Below are 22,408 nucleotides of genomic sequence, written 5' to 3'. Positions count from 1 at the left end.
AATTGTATTCAAATTCTTCACATAGGATTTTACTCTCACCCCAAAAAATCAGAAGCACGTTCTATAATGTAAAACAAGAAATGAAATTTAATGGAATTCAAATATATACAGGCTGGTATTCAATCTCTCACATAGTATAAATAAATGACAGTTCATGAGTACAGACTTCAATTTGATTCAGTACTCACTAAGGCTTAGAATACCTTTAAAAACAAAGATATACATATACAAAAGTCAACCATGGTTGTGATTTTATAAAGATGTAGGAAAACAGTCTTTGTACAACCATGTTATCTATCATAGCAAGTCTGCTTTCCTTGCCCAATCTTCATGCAGAAACAAGAAAACAAGCTAACTGAAAAAAAGTTACTCTTTCCCGGAAATCTGAGAAAAAATATGGGGAAAAAATATCCTTAGGAAAATGCTGACGTGTTAATTGTCCTATATATGTTTTTTTAAATTTAAAATTACATCAACATCAAACTAAAGTATTTGTTTAAAATTAATTTCATATTGGAAAACGATCACTCTTCCATTTGTCTTGTCATATCCTGTAAAGAAATAGGGAAATTAGTATATCACATTAAACAACAGTACATTAAACAGCAGCAAATATTATATTAAGGTTATATTAAGGTAATATATTAAATAAAAATGGTTCATTCAAAGTTGTCATTTTTGTTTTCAAATTAGATGAAACTATTTTCAAATTAGCAAATCTTTAGAATTTTCAATAAAGTTTTCAAATGACACAAATGTTTTCATTAAACTAAAATTAAAAAACACATTTAAGTTCAATTTTGTAATAAAAATATTTTGAATACATAATTTTGATCATTTTGATGACCATCATTTAGCATTCAATAACTCTAGTCATCTAAATAGTTCATTCAACTTAACTTTCAATCAGATTTGCATTTTTACATCCCCAAAAAAACAAAAAACAAAATAAAACACGCAAATTCTTAAAATTCATGTGAAATTTTCAATCATTTCAAACTGATAAATAGTTTTTAAATATAGAATTCTCTAATTCTGAACAGTAGTTCATGACTACTTGCCAATATATGCCAAATATGCCAATTAAATCACTTTGGAAAGACATTTTAATATAAAGTATTTAAGTGTTCTAAGAAAATACTGGTTTTCTGGTATAATTAAAGCTTTACTGGCATCTCAGAATTGGAAATACACATCATACATTCAGATGGGTAAACGGCTAAAGGAAATCATCATTGTGCCAGCAATAAAATATATATTCCATTAATAATAATATGTATTAAAATATTTTCCATGTTAGCATTGATTTGCAAATATTTTTATTTATTTCAAAGAGGAAAAAGAAAACAAACAAGCATTCATGTAACTTTAATCTTCTAGAAATATGTATTCAACTTTCCAAATGCATTTATTAATCCAAATCACAATTCTTACTCTCTTTATATAGTAAGAGCAATACTCACCATTTAATATGGGATCCAGTGAGGCATACTGATTGCTCCAAAACGAAACAAAAACAAAAAAAGAAATCAAATAGTTTGCAATATTTAAGTGTAATACTATTTTTCATGTAATAATAATAGAAGCATTTAGGATTTTTAAATTTTTGCATTTATGAATAAAATATATTTATGAATAAAAGTATTCTATTGCTTATAATTTATTGGTATGCAAGTATGTAGATATCATTCTATACTATCCTTTAAAAAAAAACAAAGCACAGCTAAAACACTGGCTCTTCTCCTTGAATGTACTTTGAATCTTTTTTTCTCAAAAGAATACATTAATAACATTACTCTTTAAATTTACTATTCCTATGTTGCCACTTCATAAGGGAGTTAATCTGTACCCATGGTATCAACTACTATTACCACTGAAATAAAATAGATCATTGTACTTCCTATGCACATAAGCTTCAATACAACTGCACAGTATTATATTTTATTCATAACTACAAAAAGAGTACAAAGGTTGGATAGTTACAAAGAGAAACCTAGAATGGTAAATGTATAAAATATGTTTAAGATATTAATATGAAAGAAAAGAAATAAATAGATTGGCCAATGGACAGGAATATATGATTTGATGAAGCAGCTAGTGTCTCTGAAATAGTCATGAGCTGGCTACACTGCACAAGGAACTTACTAAAACTGGGCAATAACTGCTGAATGCCCAATGACTTTAAAACACCCAAAATGCCCAAAGAAGTGCTGGCAAATGAAATATCTCAATTGCAAAGACAATAATTGAAAATAACTTGCAGTATGTTGAAGTAGTTATAAAATTCTGAAAAGGCCTTTATTCTACAAAGGATTGATTTGGGCTGTTGCTGTTCCAAAATGTATGGGGAAACTACGAAGAAAGACTTAATCCAGAATTAAACTATTTTATTCATGCATTCTTCTAATGAATGAATCTTCTTATAATTACTCTTGTTTAATAAGAATGTAATTAATGTTAAGGATTACAATTTCCACTTTTTAGGACTCCAGCTATCTGAACTAGTAAAACATATTCCCTACAGACTTGGTTCAGGCTGAGACCTAAGTACACTCTCTCCCCACTCGCCCGCAAACCATCAAAGTCTCAATAAAATGGTATTCCTAGGCTTAAATTTACTGTTACAGAGTGAAGAGGGCAGAGGTCATGGCTCCAAGATGACTCTCTAGCTAATCCCTGCACTGACAAAGAAGCAATTAATCATTAGAACAGGGACATCTTAGCTGATGCTACTGATTTATGAAGACATCAACTGCAGTAATGATCACTTCTTGCACAATTCATCATTATTCAGACAGCTTGGCAGAGTGGAAATAACTCAAAATAATCAATACTCGAAGTATAGTTTCCCTACAGTTTCTTGAAAACCTTAATTAAAAGCCACCAAATTCTAGAAAATATACACAGATGGAACCAGGAATTAGCAATTTTATACACAATTAAAAGACAGCTGCACTAAAATACCTATTACACATACATATGTTTTTACTGTCTGCTCTAGGTGTTGTAAAATTTTAATGTATTTTATGTCCAACCAAAAAACCCTGGGTCCTATGTTTTATAATAGGCACTTTTTTTGAAAAGGACTTTTTATTCTTGTAGGCATTATTTTATTATATTTATCATATATTATGAATTTTATGAAACTCTGCTTACTTTACAACAGATCACACAATACCTCATGCAGAGCAAACACTTTATTTTTTGTTTTGGAGAAATGAAAGTAATATTAGAAACATTACATTTACAAAGATAACAGACTCCTGTCATTTTTGTGCAAAAAGCACTATTGTCCCAAAAAAAAAAAAAAAAAATTAGAAAGCTGAACATAAACACAACACATTAAACTTCAAGGGTAGTCCTCATTTAAAAGTAAAGGTAAAGGTTCCCCTCGCACATACGTGCTAGTCATTGCCGACTCTAGGGGGCGGTGCTCATCTCCGTTTCAAAGCCGAAGAGCCAGCGCTGTCCGAAGACATCTCCGTGGTCATGTGGCCGGCATGCCTCAAGGCCAAAGGTGCACGGAACACTGTTACCTTCCCACCAAAGGTGGTCCCTATTTTTTCTACTTGCATTTTTACGTACTTTCGAAACTGCTAGGTTGGCAGAAGCTGGGACAAGTAACGGGAGCTCACCCTGTTACACGGCAGCACTAGGGATTTGAACCGCCGAGCTGCCGACCTTTTGATCGACAAGCTCAACATCCTAGCCCCTGAGCTTTTAGTCCTCATTTAGTGACCACAAATAAGACTAACTTGGTCATTAAGCAAAGCTGTAACTAAATAAAACGGTGACTGTGCTTATGACTGTGCTTTCTTTCTACTTACTACTTTGCTTTACAGACCAGCAAAGGTCACAAATGTGGGGATGTGAGTGTCATTGTAACAAGTTACAATGGAACTAGGAATGATCCCTATCTATATAGCATGATAGACAGGTAGGCAAAGACTGAGAATACCATGGATACCCAAGAAAACAATCTGATATATCATTGAACAATCAACCCACAGTTCTCACTCAAGGCACAAATGACCAAGCTCAAATTATCTTTCTGCAGACCTATTGTGAGAGGACCTAGCAGAAGAGGACAACCAGCAGCAAGATCCATAAGTCTTACAATGGCAATGAATGCACCATTGGCAGACTTGAAAGAACAAGTTAGAGACAGATTGTCATAGAGAAAACCTATGTGGTCAGTAGTAGTTGAAAATAACTTGATGGCACATAATCAACTTCATAGTGTGATAGCAGGTCTTGGTCAAGAAACATGGACAAAATAAATTCCTAGAAAGAACTAAATAAGCTGAATATGATTTTAAAAGAGGATAGCAACAAAACAAGAAGTGTTACAGCTATTTTTAGCTTCTGAAAGGGAAGCTCTATTCTATGGTCTTTTTCTGCACTAAACAGATGGGAAACAATAGCCACAGGCTGTCTTGAAATCAGTCAATTTAGAAGCTACCACCAAACTTGTTTCCTAGTGAATGTCTATTTTAATAATAATTAAAATGTTTTTTCTGCTTCTTAACTATCAATAGTGGTGCAGCTGTTTGTGTTGTCACAAGATCCTTTCTTGCATTAGAGTTATGTAAATCTTTCAATGGAGGTGATTCACCACACACAGAAATGCAACATGCAGAAAGCTTGGAAAGCATTCTTATACAATAAACCCGAAAGATGTATCAGCCTTAACAATTTCAAAAACTCTCCTATAAAAAATAATCCTGTGAATTCCAAACCAATTCTTCTGAAGAATCTGTAAATTCTTCCTAGTTTTTATTAATTTTATTTTGGAGAAACCAAGTTATGCACTAGAAGTAATTACAAGGAGTGTAAGAAGTATGCCTAAAATAATATTTTTTAAAAGTATGATTATCTTGTTTGCACAAATATATTTCAAAATATCCTTTTGTCTACCAAAATATATTTGGAAAATGCTTTCAAATTACTATGTTTACAATTCAGCACAACTAGAAAGTTTTTTATTGCTTCACTCTCATAGTGTGAGTTTTCAGGTTTAGTTTTATAGGGGTTTTTTTATATTGTGTAACATTCCAAATTTAATTCACTATTTTTTCAGTAGTTCCTCATTTGACATAATAGCATACCCAAGAATTTGGTTACCATTTGTATTATGTATAGGTTTATGACAAGCTCAACTTATACTTCATGATCAAAATCAATTACAGGGAAAGATCTTCCTAATTACATGCTAGAAAATTACTATCAATACATTTCTGTACTAAAATCTGTGTAGTAGTAGAACTCTTTATCTGACTTGTAATATTACAGATACGTTGTTTCATCAAACTATTTTACTGCTTCTGTATTATCAAGATTACTTATGTATAATCATGTAATGTGTTATGCCAATGCAGATAAAAATCTGAATGTGAATATATTCTTTTTCAAATAATCATTCTACTTCTACACACCCATTTTTATGTACATTATCCTAAGAATATCATTTACCTTAACTACAATACATTATGGCATCATATAATTGCTAGACAACCTGTACCACTTTTGCACAACAGCTCCATCTTGTGAAATTTGGAGGCTTTGAAGCAAACCAAGTTCCTATTTAAGAACTTTCCTGCCTTTATATTTTGTAAATAATTCAAGGTGGCAAGCACACACAATACTTCTTCCTTCTATTTAATTAGCTGATGGATAGAACCATGTAAATATATTGAATTGTACTAACAACTTCACTAAATTCAGTAGTAGTATCTGATTATTAAACAAAATATACCAGTTCTAGACAAAAAAAACGTTTGAGACCTTCAATGTTGCTGCCATGTTTTATATTCTCATTCTTTCATGTAGGTTCAATTATTATTTTCTTTTCATGTTCAATACCACAGTTCCGATTTTTCCCCTTCTTTCTCCCCATAGTCTGTCATCCAAGCCTCTGTAATATAATATAGCCAATAAATTCTGGAAACTCTTCAACATTCATCATCAGCATAAAAAATTGCACTAGTTTGCAATTTACAGTAGCACTATACTAGAAAATGCACTATTTGTTCAATATGGCAAATGTAAAAATGTAATCCAGCATAATTCAGTAATATTTTGTGGATTCCAGTACTGTCAAAGTCAGTCTGTTTCAAATTTTGTTGGATTAAATAAATTTCACTTTTAAGTGTTTTTAAATAATCACTTAAGATTAGCTATTTTTCTTAGATTCTTTTGACCTTACAATTAAATTATCGCATCTGTTTTCCTTGAATTTATTATCACTGTTTGACATGAGAAACTGATCTGTAGTCCCATAAAATGGTATAGCTACTAGCCCAATAGTCACCGCACCAACCTGGAAGGGTAAATTTTTATTTAAAGGAAGTGCTTCATCCCCAATCATTTTTCCATTCAATCCTCCTAGCACATCACACAACAAAGCAGATTCAGCTCAGCAAATCAATCTACCTGCCCATGTTATTAGACAGTACAATTCAGCAAATTAGTTAATAATCCAGTAAGGAACTGATATTGTAAACTCCATAAAAGAAGTTTTGAGATTCAGCAGGCCAACAATAACAGAAGCAAGTACAATACGCAAAAGCGACCAAAGCTTAAACTCCTTTATTCGTATTAGGCGTCTCCCCGCGAGAGCCTAGTGATTTTAAGGGCGAATTATTAAAAAGAGCATCAAGCCCTCAATTTTCTAAACCTTGGTAAACGAACTAATTCAGTGCCACGCCAACACATAAAAAGCGGGATGGCTCCTCTTTACACACCAGTATTCTTCTAAAGAGGTGACTTGGTCTCTGACTAGTCCGGGGCGGGGTGGGGGGAGATTTAGCCCCTCTGCCGAATGGACAAAATGGCGCAAAGCTCGGTCTGTTTTTAAGGAGGAGTAGGAGTGCTGTGGTTTCTTGAGGAGGGCGCCATCGTCTTTCTTTTTCCGTTCGACACCCACATCAGACCGAGAGGCTCCGAAGAATCTCTCGCCCAAGACCCATTTCCCGGCATAGCAACCGTTTGGGGAAAACACGAAGCGATCACGCCTCTGCCAAATGTTTACCTCTCAAGCTCTCGGTGCCGTCCGCTGGAAGGTCGTCGGAGCCTCATCACTTCTTCACATTTCCCGGGTCAGAAGAACGGAGGAGTCCAGCGGTTCCGGGGACGAATCTGCCAAAACGGAGGTAATGCGAGGCCTACCCGGTCGTGTTCGAGGGCGCTCAACTGCAGCCGGCTCTAAGCGAATCGCGTACGATCGCGCGGGGCTCCCTCGCCACGAGGCGAAAAGTCTCGCGAGGAGCGGGAGTCACAACGGTCCTTTTGAGGGCCACGTGATTCGGGTGGGTCGTTATGGGGCTGGGTGAGGCGAATTTTTTTTTCCCCTCATCGATTTGGTAGGTCCATAGAGGACCGACGTTTAAACGTCGGCTAGGACGAGTTTACAGACCAAATGAAATGGGATACTTTCCGAGATTTCTTTTAGGCCTCTTTTAACGAACAAACCAACCACTCGTTTCTTCGTTGAAAACGGCGCGACCTCTCGCGGTAGGATCGGCTTTAAAAATATACAGGCTCGCGATGCATTGTGAAAAATGTAGTTCCAGAGGCGGCCAGTTTGGTCTCGTAAATGTACGAACTCCACGAACTGGTAGACCGTAGACGATGCTTGGAAGGCAGCACATCTCGGAATAGCGCCTTATTACTACTATATGGAACGACTAGCACATGTGTGCGAGGGGAACCTTTACCTTTCTACTATATTAATTGTTATAGCCGTCTACTCCAGTTTACAAAATCCAGCAAAAACATTTAAAAATACAACACGGGGAAAAAACCTCATCAGGTCCTTGGCAAATACAGTAACCTCTCTCTAGGGCAAACAGAGATCCGGCTCATGCAATATTACTGACTTGAGCCATGCTAGCAATGGATGAATTGGGCCAGTTGATCTAGTTATAGCTCTTTCCCGCTGCTCTCCACTCTTCACTGAAATGTGTGTGTGTGGGGAACTAGAGGTAGTTCTTGACCATGACCACAACTGAGCCCAAAATTTTGTTGGGAGCAATACAGTGGTGGGTTGCTACCGGTTCTATTCTGTTCTTGCAAACCAGTAGTAATGGTGGTGAGAGGCTCCACCCACCCACTCGGATGTCATCATGGACGATCTGTGCATGTGCAGAAGCGCATGCGCGCCTGTTGCAAACTGGTAGCGAAGGTAAGTAGAACTCACCCCTGGGGCAATAGGCTGACTCTGTAAACTGTTTAGAAAGAGCCGTAAAGTATTTTTTGCTCCATAAGACACACTTCCCCTCTCCAAAAAGTGGGTGGAAATGTCTGTGTGGCTGAGGGGGCAGCGGCGGGGTCCTTTTACAGTGCTGAACCCCGCCTTTTCTGTCTCTTTTCCGCAGTGCAGGAATCAATAGGCAGAGCTGGCACATGAGAGGACACCTATCTGTGGACCTGCTCTGCCTAACAGTTTTTTGTCTTGTTTTTCTCTTCTAATGGAGTTAAAAATATGGTAAGTCTAAGTAACAGTTGTTAAATTAGTAAGTGAATCTGGCTTCCCCATTGACTTTGCAATATGATCCCAGGACACTGCAACCATCATAAATATAGACTAGTTGTCAAGTGGCCAAATTTTGATCAGATTACCATGAGAATGATTCAATTGTTTTAAGTGTGAAAAATGGTTAGAAGTCACTTTTTTCAGTGCCATTGTAACTTTGAACAGTCACTATAAACAAATGGTTGAAAGTCAAGGACACTTGTATCAGCATGAAATTTCCTGCCCTAATTTCCAATTTCTAGCCTGCCACTTCCTCTACTTCCAATTATTACTGGCCGCTTGTTTCTCTCCAGGACAGGGGTATCAAACTCGCATCGTCATGTCAGCATCACATGACATATCAGGACTTTTTCCCCCCTTTGCTAAACTGGGCGTGGGTGTGGTCAGCGCGTGATGCATCCGACTCACGGGCCAGGAGTTTAACAGCCCTGCTGTAGGGTGACAGGTGACAAACAGTGGTGGGTTGCTACTTGTTCGCACCCGATTGGGTGAACCGGTAGCGGTGGCAGCAGGCTCTGCCCACCCACCTGGATACTTCTGCACATGCACAGAAGCTCATGCGCATGCACGAGCACACGCACGAGTGAACCAGTAGTGACGGAATTTGGAACCCGCCTCGATGACAAAGGTTAATATCTTGAAGTTACTTAGATGGTGGGTGAATAAAGAGAAATACTATTTTAACACTATCTTGCCCTCCTTGGCAAGATGGGAGACAGATGTGTGTATCACATTTAGTACTGTATAATTATCGGAAGCCCCTCCCCCCTCCTAGAAGAATGAAATATTTTGGGAAATATTAAAAAGGGAGAATATTATATTTCCCCAAAGGGAGAAATGGAGAAACATGCTCTTAAAGACAGAAAGCAGACTCAGTCTTTCTTAATAGCATCCCCCAGCAGATATTTTGTGCCCATTAAGAAAGACTGGGCCAGCTTGTTCATAAAACAAAAGACTTTCAGCTCCAAGGTGATGGGATTAAGAACAGGACATGATCCTTCAAGACATAATAGGATTAACCCACTACCGTTTAGCAGAAGACATAGAGCTCACTACATTGCACAATCTCCTAGGAGCATTTCAGACATTGCACAATCCTCCTAGCAGCATTTCTGAAATGTATAAAAATCCATATACTCATCAAACCAATTGGTCAGCTGCACCAGAACCAGAAACCGTGGTGCTTCTTGTTCATCAATAAATGGACCTTTCTTTCCAATCAGCCTCCATTTTATTTCTAGCATCTTTCTCCCAGCTTGGAACTGAACCAGATGGATTTTTCTTTCAACACTGTGTTCCCCCTGTTCCTTTTCTTTTGCATAAAATTATTCTCAAAATTTAACTGATTTTCAGTAACAGATAATACTATTTTATGGTAGATTTGAAAAACTGTAATAGGAATTAATAGTTATACAACTATTCCATGCTTTATTATTTTGAAACATCAAAATATTTAAAAAAATATGAGATCTTGAGTTTTAGTATAACATTTGACTTAGAGATGATCGTTTATAACCTGTGATTGTATGTAATATGCAGCCCTTTCCACCTTGCTATATTTTATTTTTGTGTGCATATACATATATGTATAATATACTGAAAAGCTCAGTGTAATTCAGTACAGCTTAACACATATACCAGATATTGCTAACATTTTATGAAGAGTTTCCTGTAAAAAATCCTTATACACAGACACACTCTCACACGCTATTAGTTCACAAGGAATAATTGTCTTTAGGTTATTAAAGACAATTATTCCTTGTGAACTAATAGCGTGTAAGAGTGTGTCTGTGTATAAGAAAAAGAGGGAAGCAACTTTCAGGAAATGCTAATGTTAGGAATGATGAACAGCACCTACAAAACTCATACATGAGCTGAGAATATTTTTAAAGAAATGCCAAAACAAAAATCGACAACTTGTAATTGTCATCATTGCATGAAAATAATAGCATTTCATATAAAGCTTTTTTTCAACAATGGAGATGTGAATTTTTAATACTAAAGATAAAAAATACATTGCCATAACTGGCTTGATCTATAATGATAATTTACTTAAAACCCCAACTTTGCTAAAAGATGTACAATTCTTTAAAAACCTTTAATCTGATTTCCTTGGCTTCCCAGGAAATGTTTGCATTTTTTAAAAAAGAATTCAAGGTAGTTTTAAAAAGCACATAACAATAAACATTATTTGAGACATAATTTTGCAAATAATTTATTCATACAATAAGAAAAATTGTCTGTACTTGTAATCATTTATTAAATCAAATTAATCAACTTTGCAAGCTTCATATTCTGCATTGAGCATCATTTGTAAAGCATATGTATATGTTGAAACAGAAATAAGCTCTTTCCCAAAATACTTTCAAGATAAAGATAAACACAACTAATAGCAAATTATATTCTAGGTTTAATAGCCATATTTAATCTACAAAGCTGCATACATTATTTTTATGCCACACTTGTGTTTGGAAAAACTTTTGTTTTTGCTTTAGCTAGTTAACAAAACAGCATGTAAGTAATATGTTCAGTGGGAGAGCTGTCTTGATTTGCAAGAACAAGCGCAACAAATCTTCAGTTACTCTACAAACTGATAGAAAGATGGGGCATACATTTCTCAGGATCAGTTTCATTAGATGTATGAATTGTTGTAAATTGAAAAGTGATTATACATACACAATATAAATAAAATTATCAAATAATTATGAAAAATTAATAGATGTACAGTTTATAACAATACGTTGTAAAAAGAATTGTGAACATATTTTAAGAAAGTGTGAAAGCTGTAAGATATTCTTCAAAACAACATTTTTTTGCTGAGATACTCTATAACATCAACAGAACTTCATGTCTAAAAGTCACACATCCAGTTTTGCAATGTTCTTAGATTAATTCTTCAAAACACCAGCTACCTTAATATTGAGGGCTTGAACTGACGACTCAATAGTTATTGAATATAATTGCAGTTTAGATTTCTGACTTGCTTACCTTTAAGCATGACAAATGCTGAGGACAACCTGTGTGAGAAGACTACTGCCTTGTGTCATCTATCACAATTCTGTGACACATATGGCAAATTATGAATAGATATATCTGAGTATATGACATGGATCACTGGAATACTTGAAATAGTTCTGCAGAGCTCTTCTCAGTTAAAAGTCCCCAAAGCTTGGATGCATTATTTATTTTATTTATTTATCAAATTTATTTCCGCCCATCCCACAGCTCAAGGTGGCTCAGCTTTTAAACATTAACTTAAAAATCAACTACAGTATTTGGTCATCTTATTTAATTTCTTCAGAATTGGGGTACAACAATCCACATTTCATAAATTATCAACAAAAGTTGCAGAATGCCTATAAATTATCCACTACATTATATTTAGCCATTTCTTCACAAAGAAAAGGCTATGTTCTCATAAACAAGATGACACATCTATATTTATGATCTATGTTCTCATAGATCATATGTTCTCATCTATGTTTATGATCTATGTTCTTATAAACAAGATGACACATGAGCTGGTATCTTATGTTTTTCAGTAGTAGCAACTTTCACACAATGAAAAGTATATTTTGCTTTTTGAGAAATAATAGCTATGTAATTCTACTGCACAATCGAGATGAACACATTGTCCCTGGCTGTGAAAAAAGCAATCCGAACTAATATGCTGAATTTCAAGTCTACCATCTAGGGATGCTGGTCAATTGGAAGAAATATCACAGATATTGGAAGACTCAATTTAAATATATCTGGAATAATAAATACAACAGCATTTAAGAAAATGGGATTAAAGGATTAAATTTGAGAATTTGTTGAGGTTTCTCCTTGATTTACATTTTCTGCTTGCACTGAGGGATTCAAAAATTGTCCTGATGCTCCAATGTATAGGCGTGATCTCATTGGCCATTTCTAGAAGATGAAGATGCAAGATAGATTAGTATTGCTTGCACAAATGCTGGAAACCAGCAGCTTTATTAGCAATTACATGAATGAAGCCAGTTCATTTAAGAATACGTTTATCAGTTATGGAACTAAAATTTTCCCCATCCTTTATAACCTGTTGTTTGCATTGGACCAATGCAAATAGTAAGCATGTGTGGGAATGCCCTTGGGAAACAGAGAAAACCCACAGCCAGGGGAATAGCTGGATAAGAAGTAGCTGAACTTGCAGCAAAAATGTGGGTGTGACAAACTCAGAAGGGACACTCCTTAGGTTTTTTGGCCTGTAAAAACAATGGGGGGAAAATATACTTTGAGACTTACAAGATCTGTTAATGAAATTTTACAATAATAATTCATCTAATTCATCAGGGTGTGTTTCTTGCCTGGATCACCTTGCAAGACTGACATCATGGTATGGAAAAGGAAGAATATCTTTCTATCTCATTAGATACCTTTAGGCTGAGCTCTCACGCCTATTTAATTTTATGCAAAGTTTAATAGGACTTAACGTAATCCTACACACACACACACACACACACACACACACACACACACACACACACTTTGATCCTGTGCTTGGTTATTTCAGATAAATACAACTAAATGGGATTTATTTTCTCATATACACATATCAGAAAATATATCCCATTGATTTAGTTGTGTTTATCTGAAATAACCAAGCACAGGATCAAAGTACTCATGTCACAATTATATACAAAGAGCACAGGTTTACAACAGTGAGATTTATTAAAATAGAAATAATTGCTGGTGCCATTTACTTCTCAGTTTTATTAGCCAGATCTAATGTAATATCATAAATTCCATTAATCCGTGAAGAAATGGGGAGTAAGCTCTTCTGGTTTTATAAACTAATTTCAAAAAATTAGAAAGGCACTAAATAATGGCAAAGAGATATAAAGAAACATTGAATAGAATATTTATTTATTTATTTATTTATTTATTTTTCAAATTTATATACCGCCCTATCTCCCTAAGGACTCAGGGCGGTTCACATAGAATAGAATAGAATTTTTTATTGGCCAAGTGTGATTGGACACACAAGGAATTTGTCTTGGTGCATATGCTCTCAATGTACATAAAAGAAAAGATACGTTCATCAAGGTACAACATTTACAACACAAATGATGGTCAATATATGAATATAAATCATAAGGATTGCCAGCAACAATTGCAATGCCATCCAGTTTTGCAGTTTTGCCTGCTGCCTTGCAAAATGGGATAATCTGGTAGATGATATCTAAACAGAACTTCATATTGCAAGTAAAGTGGCATTGTGAAGAATACATTATGAAAAAATTCTTTTTAGAATAGAATAGAGTAGAATTATAATAGAATAGAATAGAATTAGAATAGAATAGAATAGAATAGAATAGAATAGAATAGAATTTTTTATTGGCCAAGTGTGATTGTGTGACACACAAGGAATTTGTCTTCGTGCATTATTTTTCTAGAACTTCTGGGACATGTCTCTAAATTATTTATAATATTTTTCAAAGATTTACCTCTGACATAATATACAGCCTATTGAATAAAAACATACAATTCAGAAACCTTCAGTAGTTAAATATTCTGATTTTTTAAAAACAATTCAAAATATAATTATTTTTTGCTAGAGGACAAATGCGTATATCAAGCCCATCATTGGTCTCCATTTCAATAAAACTATTTTTAAAAAGTGTATACGGGCTCATTCAAGATTACTGTTAGATAATGTTAGTTTTGGAAACAAATAATGAAAGGACTACTTACATCAAGGTCCATTTAGTTTGGTTTAAGGTAATTCTTAATTACTAGGTCTTTAGTAGTTTCTTGAATTAAGCTAAGTGTAATTTATTAAAGAAATTACTTATTGAAGAGCTAGTAGCAAGGGGAAGTCCTTTTGTAGTTTGAACTTGCAATATAAACTAAATATGGTTCATAAGGCAGTGGATTTTACATTGGTGTAATTACTCCCCAATGGGATATATTTGGGCGAAATGGGGCAATTTACAATAACTTGTTTGTGAACTGAGTATCCAGTTTGGAATTGCCACTGTCGAAGTGCTTATGTAAAAGTATAGAATCTATTTTTTGATGGGAATAATTACATTATTTGAGACCAGGAAAAGAGATATCTGGCTCAAACAGTTTACAAGCCACTGTGATAAGGCATAAATTTGTAATAAATGGGAGTCACTTAAAACCTTGTCCCTGGTGTTGGGCATAATGATTATGGTACTTTAATGCTGTATCTATCTGAAGTGTCATATGGAATCACATCAATGAATTGTGGTTCAGTTGGTTCTAATTGATTCTGCTGATTCTGTAATGCTAAAGCTTTCTTGTATAGACTAGAGTACTTGTATATTAGTATGCCCTTTTGCCTGAAGATTTCTGCCCAATGGAAAGGTTTTCAAACAATCCTATAATTGGACTATCTAGGGAAAAAAAATACTTGTTTTGCCTTGCTTACCTTAACAGGGTGTAGGTAGCCATCCCCTCTCAGGGTTCCCAAGCCCTTGCCAGGCAATTCTTCTTCATCCTGCAAGCTGCGGGTGAGATGGGCAATGTAGGTGGTGGCTAGAAGCAATACATCCAACTTGGAGAGCTTAGTGTCAGGTGGTACAGAGGGAAGAGTTCTCTGTAACTCCAAGAAGGCATGTCGTAGGGTCTGCACTCGGCTACGCTCTCGGGCAGCATTGGCTGCTGCAGGTCTCCCCAAAGTTGCCCCAGTCTGTTGTCCTAAGAAGTTAGTGCCAGATGTGGAGGGTGGCAGAGAGGCATTTGAGCTTGGAATATTGACCTTGATGTTCTCGGGTGCATTTTTATAGTCCATTGGTAAGACCAAACCTGCAACTGACATGATGCAAATTCCCAACTTATACCTTGAATTGTCACAACCACATTTTCTTTTTTAGAACTAATACTATATTGCTATCTGATTTTTAAGAACTTTGTTACAATTTTCAGTATACTGCAATATATTCTGCTAATGTGGTACCCTGTGCCAGCAACCACTAGCCTTGCAGTTTTATTTTTAAGATAGGAGAACTCAGCTGAAAAATCATCAGCACATAATTCTAACAACTGATTCACAATTCTAATGCATTCTCAGAAAATAATCACCACATTTAAACACTATATTAAGACATATTTTTAAGCATCTTAACTTGAAATATATTTGGTGCCTACATTTATTATCTTTGAGAAGAAGTGAATCCCAGTGAACATGACTTAGTATCTAGCAGAAATGATTAGTGTTGAAATGTTAATAAAGTGTTCAGATAAACATAAGAGTCACACCGTGCACAGGTCCCAAATTACTTTATAAATATATATAAAGTACATTTCTTTATAGTAATGTGGAAGTGATTTTCTTCCTGGATTTTTTGATATTTTTATTCATTTATTTTTTACTTCCCAGTAGTCCCCAAACTACAAATTGGGATTTTCTGATGGTTCAACAAGTAAATACTAAAGAGATCCAATCCCATCCGTTTATTTGGATGATTATTTAAGATTAAATGCTTCTACCACACTAAAATAAACAAATAAATATGCAAGAATATAAGCCACAATTGTGAACTCATTTATTGAACTGCTTTCCTCTTTGGTACTGATACATGTTGACTTTAAAAGATAAAAATTAGATTTGGAATATCATTTGGAATTCTTTTAAAAATGAGTGCTTTTGCAGTCTGTAAACCAAAAGGTACACTGAATCTAACTTGTATTTGCATTCAGTAAATCTTATATTTATTGAGGACTGTGTTCACCTGGACTGGGTCTTATAAATTATAATCTAGTCTCTATAGTTATAAGTAGTGGTTTTCGTTACCAAAACTAGCAAGCAATTAATAAAAGCACATTAAATTTGTGTGCTGCCCAACTTCATTATTTAACTTTAATAAAATGATTTTTCTCAGTTACAGACTTTTCTATTCAACTGAAGATACTTTTCTGAAATCAAGCACTGGAGGAGAGGAGACACAAAGGGGTAAAAATAAGGTAGGATTGAAAATAACTGCTCTTTAAGAAGTTTTTCCTGGTCAGCTTGAGAACTGCCTCAATTTCAGTTTCAAGTTTCTAAATTTAAAATGGATTATTGAATAATAAATTATATTAAACATAATACTGGTAGATTTTTTTCTTGTTAACACGGTTACATGGTTGCCCTACAATTATGCCTTTTTTAAAGGCCTAATAGGTTTTCAAATGTATCCAATTCTTTTTTTGTTTTAAAATATTTATTAGCATAATTACTCATTAGTTTTGATTTAAAGTTTTAGTATTTAACATTTATTTTATTAAAACTATATATTAAAGTTATTTTATAATTGGGCTCTTCTACTGAAAAAGATTGTATATAAGTAATACAATTGACTGAGTTTTTCAATTAAAGCTGCATTTGTGCAGGTCAATGAATTTGTTGGATATTTAGAATTTGTTTATACTTATATTTATTATAATTATATTATAATTATCATAATTATATTTAGTATTTATTCATATACTAGGAAAGAAAGCTTTTGGTGTAGAACACTATTCTACATATTTATCTGAATTGCACATAGATGGAAAATATTTCTGGGACTTATTTCCACATACATGTTTAACACCTGAACAATCAGACTAAATAGTCCCTATAACATTGGCATCTCAATTCAAAACGTGACACTAATGGGAAAAATCCCACCGATTTGAAAGCCATATATATCTAAGTTCAGTGTCCTATTTCATTTATATCTAAGTTCATTTATATCTAAGTTTCATTTATATCTAAGCCATATATATCTAAGTTCAGTGTCCTATTTCATTTAGAATTTATCTGTGTGTTTTTAAAAAGTAAGTATACGTATTTACATGCACACTAACCATATAAGAACGGTCATTGTACTTCTAAAGTAAATCATCAGAGCAAACCAAAACTCATATTAGCGCTCCTCGCTACAGATTACAGAAGGCTAAATAAAGTCTTTAAAATGATTTGGATTGTCTTTTGCACCGGGGAGTATTGCAACGCTTAAGTAACCTGTTCTCTAAGATTGCCTCGCTTGCATAATATTTTCTTATAAAGATATTGAATTAGAAACAATTCAAACAGTAATAGCAGGATACGAGCGAAGAAATGGTGGTTACTCGGAAAGAAATTTTAGAAAAATGAGAGGGATCCACACAAGATTTGCAATTAAAACTGCTTTGAGGATCTTTTATTCCTGAAAGGCACGATCTATCGTAAGCCTGTTGGCAAGATCGCACTTGCGGCGCACTTGCGGCGCAAGGAGCGTTTGTATAGCATTAGGGGGCGACCAAATTTATGTATCTGCCCAAAGAGCGCGAGGGAGCAGTGCGAGAGCATTAAAAAGTTGCCTCATAAAGAACTTACTTGATCTCCTGGGGCCCCCGATCAGGAAGACAGGGCGCCGCCGCTTTCCCGTTGCAGATCTAGTCCAGGACGGGTGTGGGGAAGCCCCGGGCTTTTATAAGGGTTGGGGAGCGCGCCCACCAGCGCTCAGCTTTTGCTGACGCCTCTCCCTCCACCCCCCCCTTTCGCGTCGCCCTCTGCCCTTCCTGGCCGGCTCTCTCGCCTGCGGGGAATCGAGGCTGCTAGGCGCGAGGGCGGGACTGCCTCTCGCAAAGCCGCAACGGGTCCGTTCCCATCTTCGTTCGCGCTCCGTTCTCCGCGATCCAGCCGCACTTCGCGACAGTCGAGTCGGATCGCCTTCAAATGATGACTTACCAGGTTGCAGATCCACGCAATTTTCCTGGCGTCCTGGTTTCCCATTGCTTCTCCAACTGAGAGTCTCGCCTTCTCAGAGAGGCTTATTAGTCTGGCCTTCACAGATACCTCACTGCCCAGGTCGACAAAAATAAGAGCCTCGCAGCATCTCGCAAGAAGTGTGAAATATTAGGAACTCCGTCCTAAGCAACACGGGTTAGAATGGGGCAAGGTCCCACTCGGACACCTTGGGGATTCACAACCTGCTGTAAGATGCACCGTTGCATATTACCGGTAGGAAGAAATATTAGAAATAAAAATGAATGTTTTTATAAATGATACATGTATAATATGAAATTAATCTAAAGATAACCATTCCATAAGGGGGTTTCTTTGGCAGCTGTTGAATCCAGGGATGTGTTAAAATAGTGAACATCTGGGCAGTAGAATAAGCAGGCACATAAGTCACTTCACATAACCTTCTCTGTACTGAAGAACACTGGATTGTTTTAATATTAGTCACTTTTTTAAATAGTGTGCCATTAGGAAGATCTATGCACTTTCCCACAAATACAATGAGACTAAGTTCAAAATGATCATAGATCCTGTCATACTGAAGCCAGAGATCTTTGCTTTGTAAATCAAGACAGTTGTTCATTTAATATATATGTTGGACTTCAACTCTCACAATCTGACCAGCATCTATTCTATTTGAAGATTATGAATGCTCACAGCCAATATACCAGCTTAGGAAAATCTAAATTAAATACACCTCTTTATTAATGGCATAACACATTTGTGAAAAGTTGTTAGCTGGCTAATCTTTTTCATTTCCTCTGAATATCAATAGAAAGGTTTAAGGATTTTGCTTCTCTCTCCCCCTCCAAAGATGAATATATGTGCAGAAAGTAATTAATTGGAATTAGAATTCCAAATAGCTACTTGTCTTTGAAGACACAAAAATACATTTACCAGATGCTTGATAACATTTACAACTATAATTCATTGGATTTTCAGTAATCGAACTTATATATTTTTTACACTATCTTGTTTAAGATGGAGAACATATTGATTTTGTTATAAGCTATGGATTAACACTATTTATCCACCCATTAACTACATTTATTGAGCAGCATTTCTAATTATAACTGCAATTATAATGAGTTGAAACAAAACCACAGAGTCTGTGCTCCTGCTGGTTGGGTGCAGTGATTATTGCTGCAATGTAAATAGCACCTTTAAGCACATGAAGGACAAAGCAAAGCAGATCTCATTGTAGAATAAGGTAGAGGCAACAGAAAGGATTTAGATTTATCAAGCACTGGATGAAATTAGCTTCCCCAAAAGTTTTGAAAACTTAACATGTGTTATTCCACATCACGTCTGTCTTCAGAAAGCCCTTGGTACAGTGAAAACAAATGTGATGGGTCCCCTCAGGCAGGACTTGGCAGCAGCAATGTACATTTTCAGGCATGTTGCCAAGGTTTAATAGTGGATGAAGGAGTGCCATTTCACAATCAACAGACAGCTAAATGAGTAGCTCCCCCAAATCCCATACAAACCCCCAGCACATCACACAATAGATAGAAAGCACACTGTGGAGTACCGGAGAGGATTATTCTAGATTTGTTGTAACACTGAACACTTCTATAAACATTGCACTGGAGCATCTCTGGCAGGAACAAACACTTTGCATTATAATAGAAGAAGGGATGTCAACACAATTGGGGAGGGAGCAAGGTACATAATTATGAGTCAATAGAATCTGTATCCAACATATCTTCCACTATTAAAGTAGCCTGCTAACCAGCTTTAGTCTAACAATAGGGACTATAAGAAGACTAGCTTCTTCGGCACAAAAGATGGCAGCATTAGCAAACATGGTGAATCTTGTAAAAGCACCTTATTGGAACAGAGATCTTCAGGAAATTCTTGACCTAAGATGAAAACTAAAAAAAAACAAAAAAGCCAATAGCAAATCATGTTGATATTGTTGTCAAGATAATATATAATGCTACCTATACCTACCAGTAGCATACAATATTTTTTCTTCTCTGGATAAAGCTTATAAATTCCATACTGTAGTGTAATACAACTTCACAGAATTGGTATGCAGCTGTCTATTTCATTCAAAAAATAAGGTTTCTTCTTTAAAAAAATATAAGGTACACATGTAGGCATGTACCATTATACCTCAGACTATAAATTGAATAAATTAAAAATTAAATAATAATAATAAATTAACAGTATTTCAGGAGATTTGTAAGGCTTTTGACAATTATATTATCAAGCAACTGGGGAATTACATACAAGTGGTAACTTGTATTTTGGCCACTATACCATATCATTCTTTATATGCATATTTTCCACCTCCAAGCTGTATAAACCTAAATGCTTAGTGGGTATGAACAGATCAGGTGATATGTATTTGTGTAGTGAGAGAGAGTACGGCCTAAGGAGATCAACACCCTATATCAAGGTGTGCATAATTATTAGGCAACTTCTTTTCCTCAGGCAAAAAGGGCTAAAAAGGAAATTTAACTGACTCTGAAAAGGCAAACATTGTAAAAGGGTTTTCACCATAGTCACAAGAACCATTTTGGGATGATTTTCAAAAGGTTGTGATTCAACATCCACCTTTTTTATTGCTGGTCATATAAACAGCATATAGTATTTATGTGATAGTATCATAGAATGCACATTTGATATTCACAGCAAATAACTGAAATTTAACGTTAATTCACTTCATTCTTGTAAGTATAGTTTCCTTCCATTTAGTTTCTATTTTCTAAAGTGCTTCCTTTTATCGACAATGGTATCAAATTAGATGAAAGTATTATATTCATTGCTACAAAATGAAATAGCTATCTTTCTATTTGATCTGTGTATTTTACCTTTGTGTTTTGATGAATTATGTTAAATATATAAAAAGTTTGCATTTATTGTCCACAGTTGTCTATTCATTTGAAAGAAAAGCCACTGAAATGGGATCAGCAAAATTCCAGTTTCATGAAGTATAATTGCTTGAATGTAAATCAGTGATAAGAAAAACTAAGAGTAGAAATTAATCTATTTTTGAGATTACTGAGCTGAAATATGTTATCTAAATATTTATTGGACTATCAGAACAAAGTTATTAAAATAACCAAGCAAGTATTGCAATCATTCAAATAATGGACACTTTGACACTATTCAACCAGTTAAATATTTTTCCATCTCATTGATTTCAGTGAAGACTTGCTAATATACTTAATAGCATAACTCCATGCATGCCTAAAATAAGTGAATACTGCTAAATTCCTGTGACTTTATGGACATACAATATACAGTGGATATAGAAAGTCTATATACACCTTTGTTAAAATGTTAAAATTTTGAGGTTTTTGAAAATAAATCACTTCAGGAAAAAAAAAACCCACCGGAGTTTAAACTCTGAACACAAAGTTACATAAATGTCATGATTTATTTTTATAGCAGATAGCAAATAGTCATCTTATATGGCTCAATTTCTGTTTGTAATAATATATTACAAAAAAGATATATCTTCCAGATTAGACTGTTTGAGTTTTCTGTTGAGAAAGCCTATTCCTGGTTAAATGCTAGACAACTTGAGCTACACTGCTGAACTCTGGTATGAAGATTAGCACATACAGCTTCTGTAAGAGTTGCTGATAAACCAGATGTGCATCCTCACATATGCTGCTTCTTTGAACTCAAATTGCCAGTTTTGAGTGTCTGTTTTGATGTTAGTTTTGGCCCATTTGGCCAGTGTTCCTGACACAGAATCATACTCTACTTTTATCTCATATGTGCTCATACTATTCTATCTAGGGGAAAACATGTTTTGCAAGCTAATATCCCACCTATGAAGTACATAGAGTGTTCTGATACATTTGCTATAAATTCAAAAATTGGCAATAAGCCAGGCTTCCTAATCATGCAAAACAAGATGTGAATTGACTCTCTTAATAATGGACGCTCTCAATAAGCCATTAACTGGCACTTTATTTCACTTTCCACTAGGAAATAGTTGCAAGGACTATGAATTAATCATCTTCCTAGTAGAGGCCTGGAAGGCATTTGTACAATGGAAGCAATGCTTATACAGTATTCTCTAGATACCAATATTAAAATTACTCTTCAGGAAAATTGTTTAGGTTAGGATATAGTAACCTTTTGCTGGAGGGAAGTAATTTAAAGATTGGACTCAA

The 22,408-nt window shown here is 35.1% G+C and overlaps 1 protein-coding gene, 2 long non-coding RNA genes and 1 other non-coding gene across 6 annotated transcripts in view; 1 reads left to right on the top strand and 3 right to left on the bottom strand.

The window, feature by feature from the left end:
• Positions 1-59: 59 nt before the first annotated feature.
• Positions 60-7,250, bottom strand: LOC131194566 (uncharacterized). Of its 2 annotated transcripts, XR_009154223.1 has the most exons (4): positions 7,031-7,250; positions 5,785-5,914; positions 1,464-1,498; positions 60-551 (listed from the first exon to the last, which is right to left on the bottom strand). It is a non-coding gene; the product is annotated as an uncharacterized LOC131194566 (long non-coding RNA). The 2 variants fall into 2 exon arrangements; XR_009154224.1 differs by lacking the exon at positions 5,785-5,914 and having other exon boundaries at positions 7,031-7,249.
• Positions 1,168-1,245, bottom strand: LOC131196476 (small nucleolar RNA SNORD87). Its single transcript, XR_009154755.1, has one exon. It is a non-coding gene; the product is annotated as a small nucleolar RNA SNORD87 (small nucleolar RNA).
• A 198-nt stretch (positions 7,251-7,448) lies between the features above and the next one.
• The window catches only part of LOC131194567 (uncharacterized), a 32,093-nt gene continuing 17,133 nt past the window's right edge, over positions 7,449-22,408 (top strand). Inside the window, exons 1-2 of one of the 2 annotated variants that reach the window (XR_009154225.1) lie at positions 7,449-8,182; positions 16,405-16,486. This is a non-coding gene — a long non-coding RNA (uncharacterized LOC131194567). Of the gene's footprint in view, positions 8,486-16,404; positions 16,487-22,408 lie in introns of both variants that reach the window. The other variant, XR_009154226.1, reaches the window with a different exon arrangement.
• On the bottom strand, positions 10,770-18,428 carry TCF24 (transcription factor 24). Its single transcript, XM_058175701.1, has 3 exons — positions 17,865-18,428; positions 14,952-15,334; positions 10,770-12,445 (listed from the first exon to the last, which is right to left on the bottom strand). The coding sequence occupies exons 2-3, from the start codon at positions 15,312-15,314 to the stop codon at positions 12,332-12,334; spliced, it is 477 nt and encodes a 158-aa protein (XP_058031684.1). The 5' UTR covers positions 15,315-15,334; positions 17,865-18,428; the 3' UTR covers positions 10,770-12,331.

This window comes from Ahaetulla prasina, chromosome 3 (genome assembly GCF_028640845.1).
Source record: "Ahaetulla prasina isolate Xishuangbanna chromosome 3, ASM2864084v1, whole genome shotgun sequence".
NCBI classification, from domain to species: domain Eukaryota; kingdom Metazoa; phylum Chordata; class Lepidosauria; order Squamata; family Colubridae; genus Ahaetulla; species Ahaetulla prasina.
Note: the sequence above shows the minus strand (reverse complement) of the source record. Positions and strands in the feature narration are given on the sequence as shown.

Bases quoted from the DNA above. Each gene is read 5' to 3' on its own strand.
- TCF24 (XM_058175701.1), bottom strand. From the start codon at position 15,314: ATGGACTATAAAAATGCACCCGAGAACATCAAGGTCAATATTCCAAGC. The intron at 12,446-14,951 runs GTAAGCAAGGCA...TTCATCTTCTAG, and splicing joins GCTACCTACACCCTGTTAAG to AAATGGCCAATGAGATCACG.